Raw genomic sequence first — 19,817 nt, forward strand, 5'->3', positions numbered from 1 at the left:
TCCTTGATGGATGTTTTTATGCACTTGCTGGAGGTTGCTGCCTGATTTACTCTTCATAATAGCAGTGCCGATCGCCTCATTGGCCCATATTTCATAATGAGAATAACAATGTGGTTTAACTAAGAATTTTATTTAAAATGTTTTCACACTGAAGGAAAGAATTCACACAGGTTGCAACAGAAGGAATTATTATTGCCTAGGGCAGGACTCCAATTATCCATTGTTGCTGTGTCAATGGTTGATACTGGGCTTGAGCATGGACCAGTTATATTCTTCCAGAACATAAATGTTGACTCTCAGTTGTCTTATTTTTGGATTTGGTTGAAGTTGGATTTGGTTGAAATCCATGCCCGTTGAAACAACAATTCAGATCAGTTTCCAAAGTCACATTGCTGTCTATTTAGTTAATAAAATAACTGTTTCTTTCCTTGTACAGCCTTCAATATTCTTGTGAACGTTGGCGTTGTATTGACATATCCTCTGCTCATTTCAATTGGAACTGTACTCAGTGTCCCTGGAAATGCAGGTAATGCTTTTCTTCACTGTGCACTGGTCTCCTGTTCTTTCACTGTTGAGCAAAAGTACCAAATTGTTTTACCTATCTTGTTGGTTACAAATATTATCCTTGTGATAGAACAATAGCATATCATTTTGCCTTCGTTGTTTGGTTGGTGGTCTGTGCAGTGATTTGCTCATCCTTTAAAGAGCCCACCTGTTTGGATTCCATCGAGTAGGATGTCCCTGGTTTGAAGTGCATAAATTCTCTCTGAGTCAAGTAGGCTGCTCGGCTTTTCCACTTTGCAATTGCGATGTTGCTTGACCTTTTACATCATCTGTGTATCATCATTCCCCTGGACAAAAACGAGTTGAAAATTGTGAAGTTCTTACAAGTACTAGTTGTGATTATTCTTGTGGGTTTTTCTCAATTCTTTCGCCCGATTGCCTAATCCGTTTGTCACAGATTTAACCAATTCTCAGTGAATAATGCCATTTAAACCATCTAGCTTTTACTATTTTTATACTCTACTTATGTTTTTGCCACAAAGTGTGTTCCCCCGCCACCTCCTCCCACACCCCCTACACACACACCCATCCCACACATACATCCCGTATGCTTGCTAAAGCTTTTAATCCTTGCCTGGGTACAGTTCCATGCTTCAGATCAAAGAAATGACTGGTATTTATCTGTTAACCTTAACCGTAATTGTTAGTTAAGATCTCAGCCAGCAGAGAAGTAATGCCATTAAAAATGACATTCATTACTCTGGGCTAGGGAAGATAAAATAAAGAAGCTGTAACACCAAACAGCTATCAGTGGCCTCTGATTGAGAGACTGGGTGAGTTCAACTGTCCACAGTTGAACAGACAAAATAGTCAAAACCCATGCACCAAGCGAAATGCAATTAAAGCAAGCCAAAAACAATGCGTCACATTCAGCCCCAATGCAGTTGAACATGATTTGCGAGAAACATCAAACAGAGTTTGAAAATCCATTTCCTTAAACCACTGTTTAAAGGTGATGAGACATTTCTGGTGCAAATCATGGAAAGTAAAGAAGAGGAAGGGTCAAGGCTCTGACTCTTGTTGCATGATGTTTGCTTACTTCATAAACCTTCATGGGTCTGTAACATGAACTCCTTGAATTACCATCACTGGCAAATCAGAGGTTGCAGAACTTCACAGTCCTGATGCACCTTTAGGGCAGTGAGTTTGCTACTCCCTTTGCCTTCATCAGTAGCAAACAAGCACAACCATTGAAACAAAACTCCCCCCTTCAATTGCTATATTAGGCATCTTATTGACTTTTCAGCTGTAATATCCATTGTGAAGGCTATGCTAATCTGTTGGCCTCAGTTGATTCAATTTAAACATTGTCTCAGCATTTAAGTGTAGAATCATAAAATAGTTACAACACAGTAGGAGGCTCTTTGGCCCAGCGTGTCTGTTCTGGCTCTCTTCAATAGTAAATCAGCTCATTGCACACCCAAGCACTTTTCCCCAGTCCTACAAGGTCTTCAGGTACTGAACCAAACTCTAATTCCAGTAATCATCCTCATCAACTTTTTCTTGCACTCCATCCAAACCCTTCATGAAGTATGGTGCCCAAAACTGGACACAATACTCCAGTTGAGGCCGCACCAGTGGTTTACAAAGTGTCATCATAACTTCCTTGCTTTTGTACTCTATGCCCCTATTTAAAAAGCTCAGGATCCTGCCCAGAAACCAAAATACTGCGGATGCTGGAGATCTGGGGCGACATTCTCCCGAAACGGTGCGATGTCCGCCGACTGGCGCCCAAAACGGCGCCAATCAGACGGGCATCGCGCCGCCCCAAAGGTGCGGAATGCTCCGCATCTTTGGGGGCCGAGCCCCAACATTGAGGGGCTAGGCCGACCCCGGAGGAATTTCCGCCCCGCCAGCTGGCGGAAACGGCCTTTGTTGCCCCGCCAGCTGGAGCGGAAATGACGTCGGGGCGGCGCATGCGCGGGAGCGTCAGCAGCCGCTGACAGTTTCCCGCACATGCGCAGTGGAGGGAGTCTCTTCTGCCTCCGCCATGGTGGAGACCGACGTGGAGGCGGAAGGGAAAGAGTGCCCCCACGGCACAGGCCTGCCCGCGGATCGGTGGGCCCCGATCGCGGGCCAGGCCACCGTGGGGGCACCCCCCGGGGTCAGATCGCCCCGCGCCCCCCCCAGGACCCCGGAGCCCGCCCGCGCCGCCTTGTCCCGCCGTTCAAAAGGTGGTTTAATCCACGCCGGCGGGACAGGCAATTTATCGGCGGGACTTCGGCCCATCCGGGCCGGAGAATCCAGCGGGGGGGCCCGCCAACCGGCGCGGCCCGATTCCCGCCCCCGCCGAATATCCGGTGCCGGAGACTTCGGCAACCGACGGGGGCGGGATTCACGGCAGCCCCCGGCGATTCTCCAACCCGGCGGGGGGGTCGGAGAATGACGCCCCTGAAATAGAAACAAAAAGTGCTGGAAAAACTCAGCAGGTTAGGTAGCATCTGTGGAGAGAAACAAAGTGTCAGGTACAGTGACCTTTCATCTTCTGGGTTATTAATATATATCAAAAAGAGCCCTGATCCCTGTATTGAGTGCTGCAGAACCCCATCTTCCTCCAGTCTGAAAAGGAACTGTTTGGGAAGAGAAAAGAAAGCAGCCAGAGTTCCTTCAATGAATAGCTAACAGTGGCCTCTGCATGAACATAATAATCGTTATCATCTTTATTGTCACAAGTAGGCTTACATTAACACTGCAATGAAGTTACTGTGAAAATTCCCTAGTCGTTACTGTGAAAATTCTCTATATCATTCAGCTAAGTTTGTGGCCATGCTGCCACTGCTCCTGAGCTTCAACTTTATCCACTCCTGCCCGATTGCCCATGCCAACCGTGTTATGGTGTGGGCAGTGTATGGTCGGAGTCAACTGGTTTGTTAACCAGCTCAGTGGACCCTTGATTATTTATATTGGAGCGAATTAGCGGTTTTTGTGCCCACCCACCGACCACGTTATGGGGTGAGCTCGGTGGTGGGTGAAAAGATCGGGTGGTGGCAAAACACACCTGGCGGGGCACATAAAACCTAGCCCATGATTTACATTCGGATGGCATGCTCAAATAAGTTGGATATAAAATGTAATACATTTAAGCATATACAGTAGGAAACAACAGGATAACTCGTGGGCTAATTTTGAAATATTTGAATAACTATTAAATTACATTTGGTTTTCCGTAATTATACCAGGGCAGACTACATTCAATTTGTGACATCATTTGTACAGGAACATTATAACTGAATTCAGATACCTTTTCTACACAGCTGTCGACCTTGTGAAACATGAGGTAATATTCAGTATGGTGAGATTGACCGCAACTACCATCATCTGCATCGGCTTCCTGCTCATGCTTCTTCCTGAAGAATGGGATGAAATAACTTTAAGATTTATTAACAGATTAAAGGAGAAGAAAAATGAAGAACAAGCAGAAGACACCACAGAGTCCAGCGTCCATACTCGGAGCAGGAGCAGAGCAAATGGAACAGTTTCAATTCCTTTAGCTTAAAAGCAGCTACGTTTTTAAATGCACGAAGATGTATATTCTGTGAATATAATTTAGTTTTGTGAGACTTAGTATGCTATTCTGACAGTATTACTTTTTGAAGCAAAGATCTATGGTATACAATACAAGTATGATATAGTTAATAAATTATCAAGAATATATTATTGCAATTTAAACTTTATAAAGTAACAAGGGAATGGGTGTTAATGTCTAATAAAGTTTTTGTAAGGTCCTTGCATTGGGTTTTTTTATGATTTATTTAATGATACAGTTCTTTGGTTAAAAAGAGCTTTTTTTCTTTTTGATTGTTGTTACTGCATTCAATTGTATTCTAACACAATCAAAATAAAAGACTTTAGAGCACAAGTAAGAGTGTCCTGCATTGTCATGTTTAGATCATACTATGACTTATTTGAATACTGTTTAAGTGGTGCAGTCAATGCATGGGAAGTGTGTGCTGGTAATTCATTATAATAAGACTAGCACACAACTAGTGCTGCCCACGTTGCTTATTGGCAGTACGGATGTTTGTGGGACTGTGGGCAGGAAATCAGAATTCATTGACATCACGTAAAGGCAATGTGCACCCCCTTAAAGTGGAGGTGTATCATATCACAGGCAGCAGGACATATTTGAAACTTGATGCCAATTCCTCACTTGCAACATGGGAGGTCCTTGTAGCTGGCAAGAGGAGAGATCCTGCACTCCTCAGTGGGGCGGAAAGTGCTCCACACAACAAATGCATTGGCATTGGGAAACGGTAACTTTGGAGGGTGATTGCAGGAGCTTAGCCCCTAGGACCTGGCTGCAATGATGAAATAAGATTACTGGCCTTCCCTGGATTGCCAAGGTAAGGCTTCGAACTCCCAGCTCAGTTAATCTCTATTCATATTTGCACCAGCTACAACACTACTGTTTCAGTGAGGAGGTCGTAACCAAGGTCTGTCACCTGCTGCAGGCAAAGCTGGAGCTTAAACTAGTAACTGGGTGACCCTATGACTGCCATTACGGTCTTGAATTTCTATTCCACATTGATTTCGATATGGGTAGATTTATGGAAACTAGTGTTCTAGAATTAACAACGGTAATGACATAGGCATGAGGACAAATTTGGCCTGAAAAGAGTGGGCAGGAAGGCTAAAAGATAGGACAGCTGTTTAACGAGACACTCAATTCCTCACAACTAAAACATATTCCAGAGAGGAAGATAAACGAGGTTAAGGACAATATGAAGACAAAACCTGAGGTACACCCTATTGCAAAGGTCAGTGGCAGGCTGGAAGATTGGGAAACTTCCAAACATAAACAAAGGGGGCGGGATTCTCTAATCCCATGGCAGTGTGTCCACGGCGTCATAAACGCCGTCACGTTTTACAACGGCGTGAAAGGGCTGACCTGACGACTAATTCTGGCCCGCAAAAGGGGCCAGCACGACACTGGAGCGGTTAACGCCGCTCCAGCTGCTGAACCCGGTGCGAACTGGGCGCCGCAGGATCTGCGCATGCACAGTGGCACCGGCGACAACGCACGCATACGCAGTGGCTTCCTTCAACGCGCTGGCTCCGACACAACATGGGGCAGGACTACAGAGGCCGGCGCGGAAGAAACAAGGCCCCCAGGCCGAGAGTCCGGCCCGCCGATTGGTGGGCCCCGATCGTGGGCCAGGCCACATCGGAAGCCCGCCCTGGGGTCGGACCCCCCTCTCCCCCACAGGCCGCCCCCCCCGACCTTTCCACGTCGGGTTCCCGCCGGCTGAGAGCAGGTGTGGCCGGCACCGGTGGGACTCGGCGTTTTTACGCGGCCGCTCAGCCCATCCCGGGCCGAGACTCAGCCAGGGGGGGGCCGTGTAGAGTGGCCCCCGACGGCGGCGCGCCAACCACGCCGGCACCAATAACACCAATTCTCTGCTCTGCGGAAAATCGCGTGTCGGGGTGGCGTGGGGCGATTCACACCGGTCGCGGGAATTCTCCGGCCTGGCCCCGGGCTGAGAGAATCCCGCCCCTGATTACTAAAAAAGAAATAAAAAGAGCTAAGGTAAATTATGAAAGAAAGATAGCACAAAATATCAAAAAGGATAACAAAAGCTTTGGTAAGTGCATAAAAGGGAAGAGTCACTAAAGTGAATGTTGGTCCTTTGGAAGATGAAACCAGAGTTAATAGCGGGGATTAATAGAAATTAACAGGGTTGGTTTAGCTCAGTGGGCTATACAGCTGGTTTATAATGCAGAACAAGGCCAGCAGCGCGGGTTCAATTCCTGTACCAGCTTACTCGATCAGGCGCCGAAATGTGGCGACTAGGGGCTTTTCACAGTAACTTCATACTTGTGACAATAAAAGATTATTATTATTATTAAATGGCGGAGATGGTAAATCAATATTTTGTTTCAGTTTTCACGGTGGAGGACACCAGAACCATCCCTATAGGAACGGGTAATTCAGAGGTAATAGAAAGCACGGTAGCATTGTGGAGAGCACAATTGCTTCACAGCTCCAGTGTCCTCGGTTCGATTCCGGCTTGGGTCACTGTCTGTGAGGAGTCTGCACATCCTCCCCGTGTTTGCGTGGGTTTCCTCCGGGTGCTCCGGTTTCCTCCCACAGTCCAAAGATGTGCTGGTTAGGTGGATTGGCCATGATAAATTGCTCTTAGTGTCCAAAATTGCCCTTAGTGTTGGGTGGGGTTAGTGGGTTATGGGGATAGGGTGGGGGTGTTGACGTTGGGTAGGGTGCTCTTTCCCAGAGCCGGTGCAGACTCGACAGGCCGAATGGCCTCCTTCTGCACTGTAAATTCTATGATCTATGATCTATGAAAGGGTGGAAACTGAGAACAATCAGCATTAATAAGGAAACAGTACTCAACAAACTGTTGGGTTTGAAGGCAGACAATTCCCCAGGGCCTGATGGCCTACATCCTAGGGTATTAAAGGAAGTGGCAACGGAGATGGTGGATCCATTGGTCATAATATTCCTTTTATTTCCAGAGTTTTATTGAATTCAAATTTCAGCATCTGCTGGGATTTGACGCTGGGTATCTGGATTACTAGTTCAGTGAGAACACCACTGCACCACTGCCTATCCTCCCTCCTTACTTGGATAGATTGGAGAAGTGATTATTCTCCTTGGAGAAGAGCAGGTTGAGAGAAGATTGGATGGAGTGTTCAGAATCATGAGGGGTCTAGACAAATAGAGACAGGCTGCTCTCATTGGAGGAAGGTTGAGAACCAGAGGACATAGATTTAAGATGATTGGCAAATAACCAGAGGCAACATGAGGAAAATCCTTTATAAGCCGCATGTGGTTACAATCTGGAATAGGTTTTCTGAAAGGACGGTGGAGGCTGATTCAATTGTGGCTTTCAAAAGAGAATTGGATAAACACCCTTAAGGGATACAATTTGTTCGGACTACAGGTAAAGGGCAGAGGAATGGGACTAACTAAATTTCTGGTGCAGAGAACTGACATGAATTCAAAGGGCAAATATGCTTCTGTTCTGTAACTATTCCATGAAGGGCGACACCATAAGGTAGGTTATATATTTTATTTATTTTGCGTAAAGGATAGTGGAAATCTGAAACACTCTTCCCCCCCCAAAAAAAATGTTGTGAGTGATGGTCCAAATGAAATTTTCAATTCTGAAATCATTACAAATTTGTTAGGTAGGAGTGTCCAGGATAAGAAGTGCAGGTGGGTAAATTAAGCTGTGGTACAGATCAGCCATGATCTAACTGAATAGTCAGACAAGGTCAAAGGGTTGAATGACCTACACCCATTCCTGTGTTCCCCAGATGTTGATGTTAAACTTCTAGATGGTATTTTGTTGACGACTTAAGGTTTAAAGGTCCACCTGGTGCCATCTGCTCAAGAGTCCCTGATGGGTTTATTGGTTTACTGACCGCAGCTACCCTCTCATCATTTTCTCTCACGTCTCTAGTTATAGAGGTGAGAAAGAGTCCATCAGGGTGAAGAGAAGACTTGAGTGATCGAATGAGTTCGGAGGCCTTTCCGACTCTGCCACCACTGAGGATACAGGACAGGGTGGTCTCCGGCACCTGGGTGGGGGAGTGGAAGGTGTCGGATGTCTACCAGGAACTACAGGAGGCGGAGGAAACCCTGGTGGAGGACGTCAAGGGCAAGTGGGAGGAGGAGCTAGGTGAGGAGTTGGAAGCAGGTCTATGGGCAGAGGTCCTGGGCAGGGTTAATTCCTCCTCATCACGTGCCAGGCTCAGTCTAATTCAATTTAAGGTGGTCCACCGGGCACACATGACGGCAGCGAGAATGAGCACGTTTTTTGGGGAAGAAGAGTTGTATGAGATGCAAGGGCAGCCCTGCAAACCACGTCCACATGTTTTGGGCATGCCCAGAGCTTAGAGATTTCTGGCAAAGGTTTGCGAGAGCAATGTCCAAGGTGCTTAACACACGGGTGGTGCCGAGTCCAGAGATAGCGATCTTTGGAGTGTCAGAAGACCCGGGAGTTCAGGGGGTGAAAGAGGCCGACGTCTTGGCCTTTGCCTCCCTAGTAGCCCGGAGACGGATTTTATTAATGTGGAGGGACTCGAAGCCCCCGAGTGTAGAGACTTGGGTTAACGACATGGCTGGGTTTCTCAGCCTCGAGAAAATAAAGTTTGCCTTAAGAGGGTCTACGCTAGGGTTCTCTCGGAGGTGGCAGCCATTCGTCGACTTTCTCGGGGAAAATTAAAATGTCAGCAGCAGCAGCATTCCGTAGGGGGGGGGGGGGTTGGGGTGTGGAGGGGGGTGAGTGCTTCATTGGGATGGTGTGGGAAGACTGAGTCGCGTGGGGTAAAGTCTATTTAATTGTTATTGTATATTCTCTTCTTGCACTATGTTAATGTTCACTCTAGTTTGTTTTGTTATTATTGTTACTACTGTTTTATTATGAAAAATTCTGCAAAACCTTAATAAAAATACTTTTTTAAAAAAAGAATGAGTTCTGAGATTGACTCTTCAGAATTCTGGGGGTAGTACCGCAGAATCAGATGATGGTCGCACGCAGGGACAAATGAATCCTAAAGGGCATAATCTGATTTATTCTGTTACCTCTTGCACTGTACCTTTCGATGCCAAAACAAGAAATGTACAAAGTAACCAGGTCAGGAGCCTGGTTCAACAAAACATAACTGTTGCCTTTTTTACCTACTGTAAATATGGCAATCAATGAGGTTGCCCTTCTTTCTTTTGATATCGATAGTATATTGCTCAGAGTCGCCAGGTATCAATTGATACCACCACAAGGTTCAACCGGATATCGATCAAAGAGCCAAACACCAGTTAGTTAGTTCAAGATCAAGGGTACTTTATTTACACACAAGATAAATCATGCAACATAAACACTACGAGTTAAATTACACCTATCAACTATGACAACCTGTACTTAACTTCAGGCACCCGGCTTAAGTCAGAGGAACAGGGGCCGTTGTTCGAATCTGGGTCTATCGGGTCTGTAGATGTAATTGCTGCTCAGCTGGGCTCATCCGTCTGGTAGCGGGCGTTGAACTTGAACTTGCTTCTGGTGGTGCTGCAATTGGAAGTGGACGTTGCCGGAGCGCCAGGTTCAAGAGAGGCCGAACACATGGTGAACACTCTTCTTATTCTTGGGGGTTTTCATGCTCCTTTGGGCGGTCCTTCAGTTTGGACCCCACCAATTGGGTGATCCCTGATCACTATGTTCGAATCAAACCAATAAATGGGCGGGTGCCTTGATGGCTGGGTGTGTCCCAAGCGGTCATTGGCCCTGTTGTTTACGCTTCCCTAGTACAGGGAGTGGCGCCGAAATGTCAGGGACAGTACCGGTCGCTCAAGTACCAGTCCTCTGTCTGGTGGAGATGGGCCATCAAATGCTAATCGGTTGAGATTTCGATACCGTTTGGATTCCTCACTCGCAAATAAACATTTCCCGGCTCGGAGCCTGCCTGAATCTTACATTGTCCATTTTGCCTGCTATGCTTTGCGACCTTCTCTGTTCCTGGTTGTAAGTGGCCATCCCAGATGGCTACACTCCGTCCTCTTGATCCTCAACACGAAGCGTGAAGGATCACAGTACTGGATCTTCTCCTGTTCTCTGAAATGCCGGGTACCCTCAATCAAGGACATGTTCTACCCTACTCTGTCCTATGGGTCAAAATATTTACCTAAGTTTTCCTAATACAACACATATCTCTAAAAAAAATCCTAAGGGGGCATTTAACATTCAAACATACATTCCAGTCTCTTTACACAAAAAAAGGGGAACCTCTAACTGTCTCTAACTAGACTGCACTCATGCTGCTATCTAATAATCAAAGAACTTATCTTACAATACAAAATAGTCAACAGCAGCATCACATTCCTACTTATCACTAATGTCTATTACAAAGAAAGTAACTTTATTACAAAAACAACAACCGCGGAATGTATTAAGGAGGAAAGGTTCAGAAAGAGTGGGGTTTGCTGGAGTCCGAGGAAAGGGGCTCTAAGTGAGTATACTGGAGGGCGGGAGGCTCTCCTTTGCCATTTCCGAAGTCTGATTGTCTGGATGACACTGCACAGTATAGCTATCACTAGTAGGGCTTCTACTGTGTATGACAGGGAGTACCATTTTATGATATTCTCACACCATGTGGGGGTATCAGCGGCTGTGTCTATGTGTGGTGTAGTGTCCGGGCTAAGGGTGTCATGTGGGGTAGTAATGTTCAGGGCCTGTGTGGTGAGGGATGTAGGGGTGGGTAACGCGCGCAACTGTATTGATCCAACGACGATCATGATGCAGATCATCAGGTTCGTCCTCACCTTGTCCGTACTTTTCTCTGTCTTCAGGTATCTCCGTATCTTCCTGCGGGTACAAGCATAATATCTGTTACTATCTTGTTGCTTAATATCTCGTTTGTCTGTCTGTTTCTCCTTAACGTCAATTTCCCATTTAGAATCGTCACCATATGTGACTCCCTCATTTTTTTTTTAAACAACCATTTGGGAGACTAGACATCCGGAAACAAATTCTGTCACAGTGCAAGCACTCTCGCAGCCTGTGTTTGATGGGCTGAGTGGGCTGACAATTTCTCCATCCTCTGCAAACTCGTTCCAACCAAGTGATTTGAACTTGTAAATAGCAGGTGGGGGGATAGCAACCGAAGGGTCGCCGGAAAGGGGGCAGAGGTTGTGGCAAAAGTGCATTCTTTAAACCACAATTGTAAAAAGAACAGCAAAAGAGTTTCAAAAATAATTCTCCGAATGGGGTGCGTATGATCCGCGGCAGGGCAAGAATGGGTGGAATCCCCGGGTAGGGCTGTGACCAGTGCCGTTGCTCCATTACCCGAGCTTGGCTGACCAAGAGTATAGGGGGTCCTCAGGCAGGGCGGGGATAAGTGCCGTTACTCCACTGCCTGTGTGACCTTCCAAGAGCGGTAAGAATTTGAGGATATATGGACTTCAGCAAACTTGTTTCTTTAACTGCCATGTGGCGTCAGAAGAGTAGTCATTACTGCATTAAGGAATTTTCGTGAGGCTGACACAAAATCGTACAAGAGAGAGAACATACAACATTAAAAAAAAAACTAAAGAAGAAAGCGAGCAGGTTCCATCAGGGAATAGGACACTGTAAATCTCAATCGGTTCCTTTCATCATCTGGACACCTCAAGGTTCCATTCCAAAAAGGGTCGTAAAGAGGTTAGAATGGTGGGAGTCAGACTCTGAGTCGTCACCATCTCCCGGGTGCCAAACTCGTGCCTGGAGTTTTAGTGCCGATGTGGGGTGCATCTCGTCATTCCATGTCAGACGACAGGAATTGTCGCGGTGCCAGTGTTTCGAATTCTGTAGGGCGGTAGGGGCAATGGGGGTATCGCTATCGTCAGGTGGTGGGTCAGGTTCCGGTAAAGGCAAAAAATTCATAGATTATCATAGAATGTACAGTGCAGAAGGAGGCCATTCGGCCCATCGAGTCTGCACCGGCTCTTGGAAAGAGCACCCTACCCAAGGTCAACACCTCCACCCTATCCCCATAACCCAGTAACCCCACCCAACACTAAGGGCAATTTTGGACAATAAGGGCAATTTATCATGGCCAATCCACCTAACCTGCACATCTTTGGACTGTGGGAGGAAACCGGAGCACCCGGAGGAAACCCATGCACACACGGGGAGGATGTGCAGATCCGCACAGACAGTGACCCAAGCCGGAATCAAACCTGGGACCCTGGAGCTGTGAAGCAATTGTGCTAACCACCATGCTACCGTGCTGCCCTAAGAGGCTGAACATATCGTGGTCGGTGTAACTGGGGCCGTAGTGACTGGGGCCTGGTCTGTGTTTCCATCGTTCGGGTCTATCAAGGTCGTCAGTTGTGCTGTCGCTGTCGCTATCACTATCAGCCGAATCAAGCGTTAGGGTGAAATTTGACTCTGGGGGCGGGGTCAAGGTCTTGTCTGTGGACGTGCTGTCGTTGTTGGGGGAGGGCGGGATTGGGTTGTCAGTGGGCGGGTCTCCATTGTCTGCTATTGCCAATGAGAGGTGGTGCGAGTGGTTGCACTGCGTTCCATAACCTTAAGCTGGTTTGCATGGAACCATCCTGACTTTCCATTAGGATATGTTATTTTATAAACTATGGGGCTTACTTTGTCAGAGATTGAATAGGGTCCTGCAAATTTAGGGGAGAGGAATGAGCTGGGCTTGTTCAGGGAGATCATGACTGTATACTCTGTCGGGTGTACTGTCTTATCAAAGCAGGCCTTACTCTGCTTTCGTCTCGTGCCTAGTCGAACAGCTGCAGCAAGCTGTGCTGATTTAATATTCTCCAACATGTTTTGGACCGCTTTCCCGTGGGTAAGGGTGATGACTGCGGGGCTGGCCAAATCAAGTCCAAATAAATACTCAGTACCCTTCATGGGTTGTCCGGTCATGAGGGTATGGGGGGTGTAACCTGTCGAACTCGACACCGTGTTTCCAATAAACATCAGTGCGAATGGGAGCACTGTGTCACATGCCGTATTATGCTGCTGTACCATCTTTCTAAGTGGCCATTAGTGTCTGATTCATGTGTTCCACAATGCCGCTGGACTGCGGGTGATAGGCAATGTGAAACTTCTGTTTTATGCCAAAAATCGTCATGACATTTTTCATGACCCTGCCTGTGAAGTGCGAACCTTGGTCCGACTCAATACTACGGGGGAGTCCCCATCTGGTGAAAATTTGCTCAGTTAGAATTTTTGCCGTGGCTTTGGCCGTATTTGTTCGTGAAGGGAAAGCTTCTACCCATTTCGTGAATGTGTCGATAACAACACATATTTGTATCCATTTCTGCAGAGTGGGGCGGAGGGGACCAATATAGTCTAACTGCAAGTTTGTCCACGGGCCATTAACAGGGCGGGTGTGTCTTAGCTGGGCTTTCTTCGCATATCTGTCCGGGTTGTTCTGGGCGCAAATCAAGCAATTCTCAATGTAATGAGATACGTCGATTTTTAAATCAGGCCACCAGCAGAGAGGTCTGAGGTGGGCAAGGGTAGATTCTATCCCTTGGTGTCCATGTCCGTCATGGAATTTGCAAATGATCTCGTGGGTGGGGACTACATAAATACCATTTTTTTTTAAACGATTCCCTCATGGGTCGTTAAAGAATTTTAAAACTTTTTGTAGGGAGCTGGGAAGTTTCCTTTTAAAATTTCCTTTAATGTCTCGTCTTCTTTCTGTGCTTGGGCTAAGTCTTGAATGTTGGTCTGTGAGACCTGAACCGCGTGTACTGGGGCACTCTCAGGGGGTTGCCAAAAGTGGCCATGTCATGAGCCTGCCTTCGCTAGGGCGTCTGCTTTCACATTACTGGGTGGGGAGGAACGATGGTGACTTCTAACTTTAACTATTCCGTATTTTCTACCTATCGCTGTCTGGAGGATGTGTTTGAGTAATGGCGCTGAGGGTAGGGGTTTCCGTCGGCGGATGTAAACCCTCTAGATTCCCACAGGGGTAGGAATTCTGTCAGGCTGTTGCAGACGTACAAACTGTCTGAATATATGTCTGCTGGGGTCAGGGACGAATCTGGGTGCTGGACAATGTAAGCAATGGCTGCTAACTCGGCTGCCTGCGAACCTAAATGTCCGGGCAACTTTAATGCAATCTCTTCTAAAGCGCATCCCTGCGCGTCCTCTACATAAATCCCACATCCCGTGATTCTTTTTTCATCAAGAACTGTGGAGGAGCCATCTACATACATTTTCACAGCTTTGTCTGTGGGCTGGGTCGACTGTGGTTGGATGCCTGTCTTTTTCGGTAGCGACTTAGGAACAAAGGGGCCTGTGCTGTGCTTGGAGGCTATGATCTCGCACTCATGTGGGGTTTCTGCTTAGTGTAAATTGTCGGCCAGAAACGTGTGCGTTTTTGTCCATTTTACGGTAATGTCCCGTCCTTGTAGGAGTAGGGTCCATCGCGCTGCTCGAATTTGGCTTACTGTGCCGTCTTTTAGTCTGCCGTCAAATAAAAGCTGTGTCGGGGTGTGCTCAGTCAAAATGGTTACGGAGTTGAGTCCTGTTATGTACGAGAAGTACTGTACTGCCCAGAAAACTGCTAGCAGGTGCCTTTCACAGGCTGAGAATCCCTGGTCTACTGGATCTAAAACTAGTGAGGCATAGGCTATGGGTCCTAAACGATCATGCCTTTCCTGTAGGGGTACGTCCGAAAGGGTTCAGTCGGTGGTCGCTACCTCCATCGCATATGGGGGGTGTGGGTCTGGGGCTTGCAAAGCGGGGCCTGTGCTTAGGGCACGTTTCAATGCATCTACGGCATCCGTGTGCTGTGGAAGCCATTGCCATGGGGCTTGCTTCTTAAGGAGCTAGGGAAGTGGGGCTGCTTTTGTGGCGAAACCGTCTATGTGGTTCCTGCAATAACCGACCAGTCGTAAAAATGACCGGAGTGCTGTAACATTTTGGGGCAAGGGCAATTTTATAATCAAATCTATCCGTTTTTGTTCCATTTCACGCTTACCATGCGAACCTAAATAAGTGACTTTTTCCTGGAGAATTTGGGCCTTCTTGGGGTTAATTTTGCATCCAATTTCTGTGAGGAGACTTATAATTCCGAAAGAAGCGAAATGTGCTCTTCCTTGGTGTCAGTCTGTCGGAGCAAGTCATCCACATACTGAACAAGGCATTCAGGTTGGGAAAATTTTGATAAGCCGTTCGCCAATTGTCTGTGAAAAATGGAGGGGGAGTTGTGGAAGCCTTGTGGAAGGCACGTCCACGTGTACTGCTGTCCCTGGAAAGTGAACGCATACTTGTACTGGCACGTTATGTCCAGTGGAATGGACCAAAAGCCATTGCTAATATCCAATACCGTAAAAGGTTTTGACTGAAGTCCCTGTTTTAACATGGTCTCAGGACTCGTGGCAATGGTGGGGGCTGCTAACGGAGTCACTTTGTTTAATTCCCTATAATCGATGGTCAGTCGCCATGAACCATCTGGTTTCCTTACGGGCCAAATCGGGGCATTGTTCTTGATGCTACGGGTCGAATCACTCCTTGGTTCAATAAACTCTGGATTACTTTGGCTATCTCTCCCTTGGCTTGCTGGGGAAAGCCGTATTATTTCTGGGGCTTAGGATCAGGACCTGTAATGTTAACCGCTCCTGGGAATTTAGTGCAATCGTGCTTGTGTTGGGCAAACGATGCTTTATGTCTTTTCAAGACTTCACCAACCATTTTGTCTGTGGTAATGGTTTGTGGATCAAACCAATACTCTCTCACTGAGCTAATCCTGTGTGCGTAGTCTCCTACTGTGAGCGTGGCGGGGGCTCATGCTGCTCTAGCCATTTTCCACACACATTTATTTATGGGGTCGAATGAAAGGTTGTGTTCACTCATAAAACCAAGATGTATTCTGATGTCTGGGGAAAATCTACCAAAACGACTGAGTGTTTTGTTTCAATGTTGCCGATCTGTACATCCACAGGGGCTGTGATGTGTTCCTGCTGGAGGTGACCTGTAAAGCCACTAAGGGTAATGGTGTCGGTAGTGGGCCATATATCTCGCTGGTACATCGCGGAGAAGTTTAACGTGGTTCGGGACCCTCCTGTGTCCCAAAGGAACTCTACTGGGTGTCCCTGGACTGTGCCTGCAACTACCGGTCTTCCGGACTTATCCCAAAGGGTATCGCAGACCCAAGTTGGGGAGCCCGAACACAGTCAATAGGTGCCGTTTATGGCCAAATTATCTGCTCGGGCGCTCACACTGTGGATGGGTCTGGCATTGTTTCGAGGTGGGGCATTTGTGTGCTGATTCCGTTGCTGTTTCGGGGGGGCTTGACATTCTCGTGCGTAATGTCCTTTCTGTCCACAATTGTAACTTTCCTGTGCTTTAGAGTGCTGTGCATTACTTCTGCCTTCATTTACCCATGCGGGGTCTTGGAGTGGCCTGGCTGTTTTCATGTCTAGGAAGCTACCTCCTCCTACATTTTGTGGGTCGGGAAGGGCTGAACTAACTGACGGGTCTAGGCACATCACTATGAGCTTTACTTCTTCCTGCTCATCCAAACTGTACATGAGGGTCTGATGCTTAACTAGTTCGAAAAAGTGGTGTGGGTCCGATGTGGAGTGGAAAGTCTCAATTTTATCACGGGCATCTCTTAACTGGGTGATGATTAGTGGGGTGGTGTACACAAAATCGGGTTGGTCTTCCGTGGTGACCTTGCGCTGCGTGGTGATGGGATTCATTGGGTTGGGTGCTGCCTGTGCAGTCGGTGGTGCGGGTGCTTTCCTTTTCGGGGCCTGTGGGGCTCTATTCTGATTTTCTGTCCCATTCAGGTACCGTTGGACCGTTTCACTAAGTTCCTGCCAATCGGGGCCGTCTTCCTGATCTAACTGTGGGCCAAAGGTATCTCTGAACCCATTCTGAACGGATAGCAGTGATTGCAATCTTGCAATTTGCTGCCTGCACTTGGCATGATCCACCAAACTCTGCCTCTGTTCCGTGGTGGAACTGTGGAGTGCTGCCTTCAAATCCTCACATTGTTTCCTCAACTGTTCTACCTGGTTCTCTGTTTCCTCTCTTACCAGTACCGCACGTTGCGTGGCCTGGTAGATCTTGTCGTATTGAATCTGGAAGCTGCTGAGGTGGGCAAGACAAGATTGGTGTGCCCTCTTGACATCATCCAACTCCTTGTCCTTCGCCGCTAGCTGCTCCCGGAGTTGCTCGTTTAATCTCTCACATTCCCTCATGTTTCCCTCTCTACTTCTCTCTCCTCAAGCTGTCTACGGAGCGTCCTCATGGCCTCCTCTGTGCCTCGCAATTGTGCCAAGCAGGACACGATTGCCATCGGCTTACGAACCTTACTCAAACTCTTTTTGTGGATCTCGGTCAGGTTGTCCCACCAAGTCTGTTCCATGCTGCCAGGACCTGTTTCCTCATTCGCGCAAAATTCTGACCATAGGGGCCATCCTTTCCCCTTTAGGTATTTCCTAATCTCTTCTTCCCATATGGGACACTGTTCTGCTCTGTTGGTCGCTGCGACTTCGGGCTCTTGTGGATGCATCAGGTGTTCCATTGCCTTCATCGCCATCCCTACGATTATCTCTGTCTCTACCGGGAATTTGGAACAAGGGGGAATAAAGCGGTGGTGCAAACACGGTTACGGATCAAGCTATTTTCCGGTTTACGCAACTCCCGAAAGTTTCACGCAACAAAATCTATCGAGGTTACCTTATATCCCTTTGTTAGTACGCATGCAAATTACACACTTCTGAATTCTGGAGGTTTGATCGATACTGGTTTCGCTTGTGGTTTCTTTTACTTTGCCAATTTGGATTTCAAATTCAAACGTTTTGTGGGTTCTCTCGGAGTGACACAGTCATTTTTGGGTCGAGTCCCATCAGATGTCGCCAATAACTGTTGCCTTTTTTACCTACTGTAAATATGGCAGTCAGTGAGGTTGCCCTTCTTTCTTTTGATATCGATAGTATATTGCTCAGAGTCGCCAGGTATCAATTGATACCACCACAAGGTTCAACCGGATATCGATCAAAGAGCCAAACACCAGTTAGTTAGTTCAAGGTCGAGGGTACTTTATTTACACACAAGATTAATCATGCAACATAAACACTACTAGTTAAACTACACCTATCAACTATGACAACCTGTACTTCACTTCAGGCACCCGGCTTAAGTCAGAGGAACAGGGGCCGTTGTTCGAATCTGGGTCTATTGAGTCTGTAGAAGTAATTGCTGCTCAGCTGGGCTCATCCGTCTGGTAGCGGGCGTTGAACTTGAACTTGCTTCTGGTGGTGCTGCACTTGGAAGTGGACGTTGCCGGAGCGCCAGGTCCAAGAGAGGCCGAACACATGGTGGACTCTCTTCTTATGCTTGGGGGTTTTCGCGCTCTTTTGGGCAGTCCTTCAGTTTGGAGCCCACTAATTGGGTGATCCCTGATCACTATGTTCGAATCGAACCAATAAATGGGCGGGTGCCTTGATGGTTGGGCGTGTCCCAAGCGGTCATTGACCCTGTTGTTTACGCTTCCCTAGTACAGGGAGTGGCGCCAAAATGTCTGGGACTGTACCGGTCCTTTGCCTGGTGGACATGGGCCATCCAATGCTAATCTGTTTGGGGTTTCGATACCGTCTGGATTCCTCACTCGCAAATATACATTTCCAGGCTCTGAGCCTGCCTGAATTTCACATTGTCCATTTTTCCTGCTATGCTTTGGGACCTTCTCTGTTCCTGGTTGTAAGTGGCCATCCCAGATGGCTACACACTGTACCTTTCCATGCCAAAACAAGGAATGAACAAAGTAACCAGGCCAGGAGTCTGGTTCAACAAAACATATCCTTACCAGATTAATCCCTAGTGTCGTTGCAGGCCAGGCGTGACTGAGTTTATCATTCAACAGACCGTGAGGGCGCTTGGAGTTGTTGACAGGAACAAGGACGGTAACTCTTTAACCTGTGCTGGCGAGGGACAGCTTGTGGCGTTACCCGGGTAACAGAAGCTGCAGGATTTCCCGGTTTGGTTATTGCAATGTAAATCTCCCGCCGGAATCGGTGGATCAAAACAAGCAACTACCACAGGCACACACAACCAGCTCCCCGAGTCTTGATGCTTTCGACAGTCCGGGGGGTGGTGGGCGAAGATGGGCTCAGGCTGGTCGAAAGTCCACCACAAGGTGGTCAAGGTGACTCCGGTGCCCGGGGCAGGAGCGGACACTTGCCCCAGGGTGGAGCGGGACCGCAGCCCCGGGGCGCAGAGTGGGCTTGTGGCCGCCGGGGAACGTTTAACACGCGGCCACCCGAAGGCAGCTTTTCGGCCGAGAATAGGCGAACTTCCTCCCTTGAAGGTGGCGGGATTTGGCACTCGCGCCCTGTCCGCTCTCAAGCCAGGTAAGTGCGCCGATAAACCAACCCACCGGTCTCAAACCATTCATCGGCTCATCAACGTGGAGATTTTCAGTCTTGCAAAACTTTAGCCGGGTTTTATTCACTTTCTACGAATTGTTTCTTTTTTTTCCAATGGATATTTAGCGAAAAATTCGTAAAGTCTCTGTGCATATTTCCCAGGTTATTTTTTTTCGGGGCGAAGTATTTTATTGGGCAAAGGAGTTCTTTGGGGAGAACTATTTCTGCAAATATATTTTGCATTGAGCAAGTTTTCAAGCTCCGTTGACTTCTGTCTTCCAAGTTCAGTGCAATGGATCAGGGGAGCCAGGGATTTGTCACTATTTCCTCGGAGTGCATTTTAATCTGTTAATTATTGTCCAGATTTACATATTACTGTGGTATTTTCTTCCTAGAGGGCAAAGCGGTC

The 19,817-nt window shown here is 47.5% G+C and overlaps 2 protein-coding genes and 1 long non-coding RNA gene across 14 annotated transcripts in view; 2 read left to right on the forward strand and 1 right to left on the reverse strand.

Annotated features, from left to right (window-relative positions):
* slc35f4 (solute carrier family 35 member F4) overlaps positions 1 to 4,423 on the forward strand; it is a 277,382-nt gene extending 272,959 nt beyond the window's left edge. For all 6 annotated transcript variants that reach the window (XM_072489456.1, XM_072489472.1, XM_072489464.1 and 3 more), the window contains 2 exons: positions 437 to 526; positions 3,819 to 4,423. In XM_072489456.1, the coding sequence (XP_072345557.1) occupies positions 437 to 526; positions 3,819 to 4,060 (332 nt within the window). In that variant the 3' untranslated portion in view covers positions 4,061 to 4,423. The remainder of the gene's footprint in view (positions 1 to 436; positions 527 to 3,818) is intronic.
* On the reverse strand, positions 112 to 19,815 carry LOC140400014 (uncharacterized). Of its 6 annotated transcripts, XR_011937978.1 has the most exons (4): positions 18,155 to 18,757; positions 10,838 to 10,880; positions 3,806 to 3,911; positions 112 to 851 (listed from the first exon to the last, which is right to left on the reverse strand). It is a non-coding gene; the product is annotated as an uncharacterized lncRNA (long non-coding RNA). The 6 variants fall into 6 exon arrangements; XR_011937985.1 differs by lacking the exons at positions 10,838 to 10,880; positions 18,155 to 18,757 and adding an exon at positions 19,420 to 19,815; XR_011937982.1 differs by lacking the exons at positions 10,838 to 10,880; positions 18,155 to 18,757 and adding an exon at positions 18,960 to 19,033.
* LOC140399997 (factor associated with metabolism and energy-like) overlaps positions 19,001 to 19,817 on the forward strand; it is a 35,677-nt gene continuing 34,860 nt past the window's right edge. The window contains exon 1 of one of the 2 annotated variants that reach the window (XM_072489501.1): positions 19,001 to 19,393. In XM_072489501.1, coding sequence (XP_072345602.1) covers positions 19,147 to 19,393 — 247 coding nt within the window. In that variant the 5' untranslated portion in view covers positions 19,001 to 19,146. The remainder of the gene's footprint in view (positions 19,394 to 19,817) is intronic. The other variant, XM_072489496.1, reaches the window with a different exon arrangement.

This window comes from Scyliorhinus torazame, chromosome 2 (genome assembly GCF_047496885.1).
Source record: "Scyliorhinus torazame isolate Kashiwa2021f chromosome 2, sScyTor2.1, whole genome shotgun sequence".
Classification (NCBI taxonomy): Eukaryota; Metazoa; Chordata; class Chondrichthyes; order Carcharhiniformes; family Scyliorhinidae; genus Scyliorhinus; species Scyliorhinus torazame.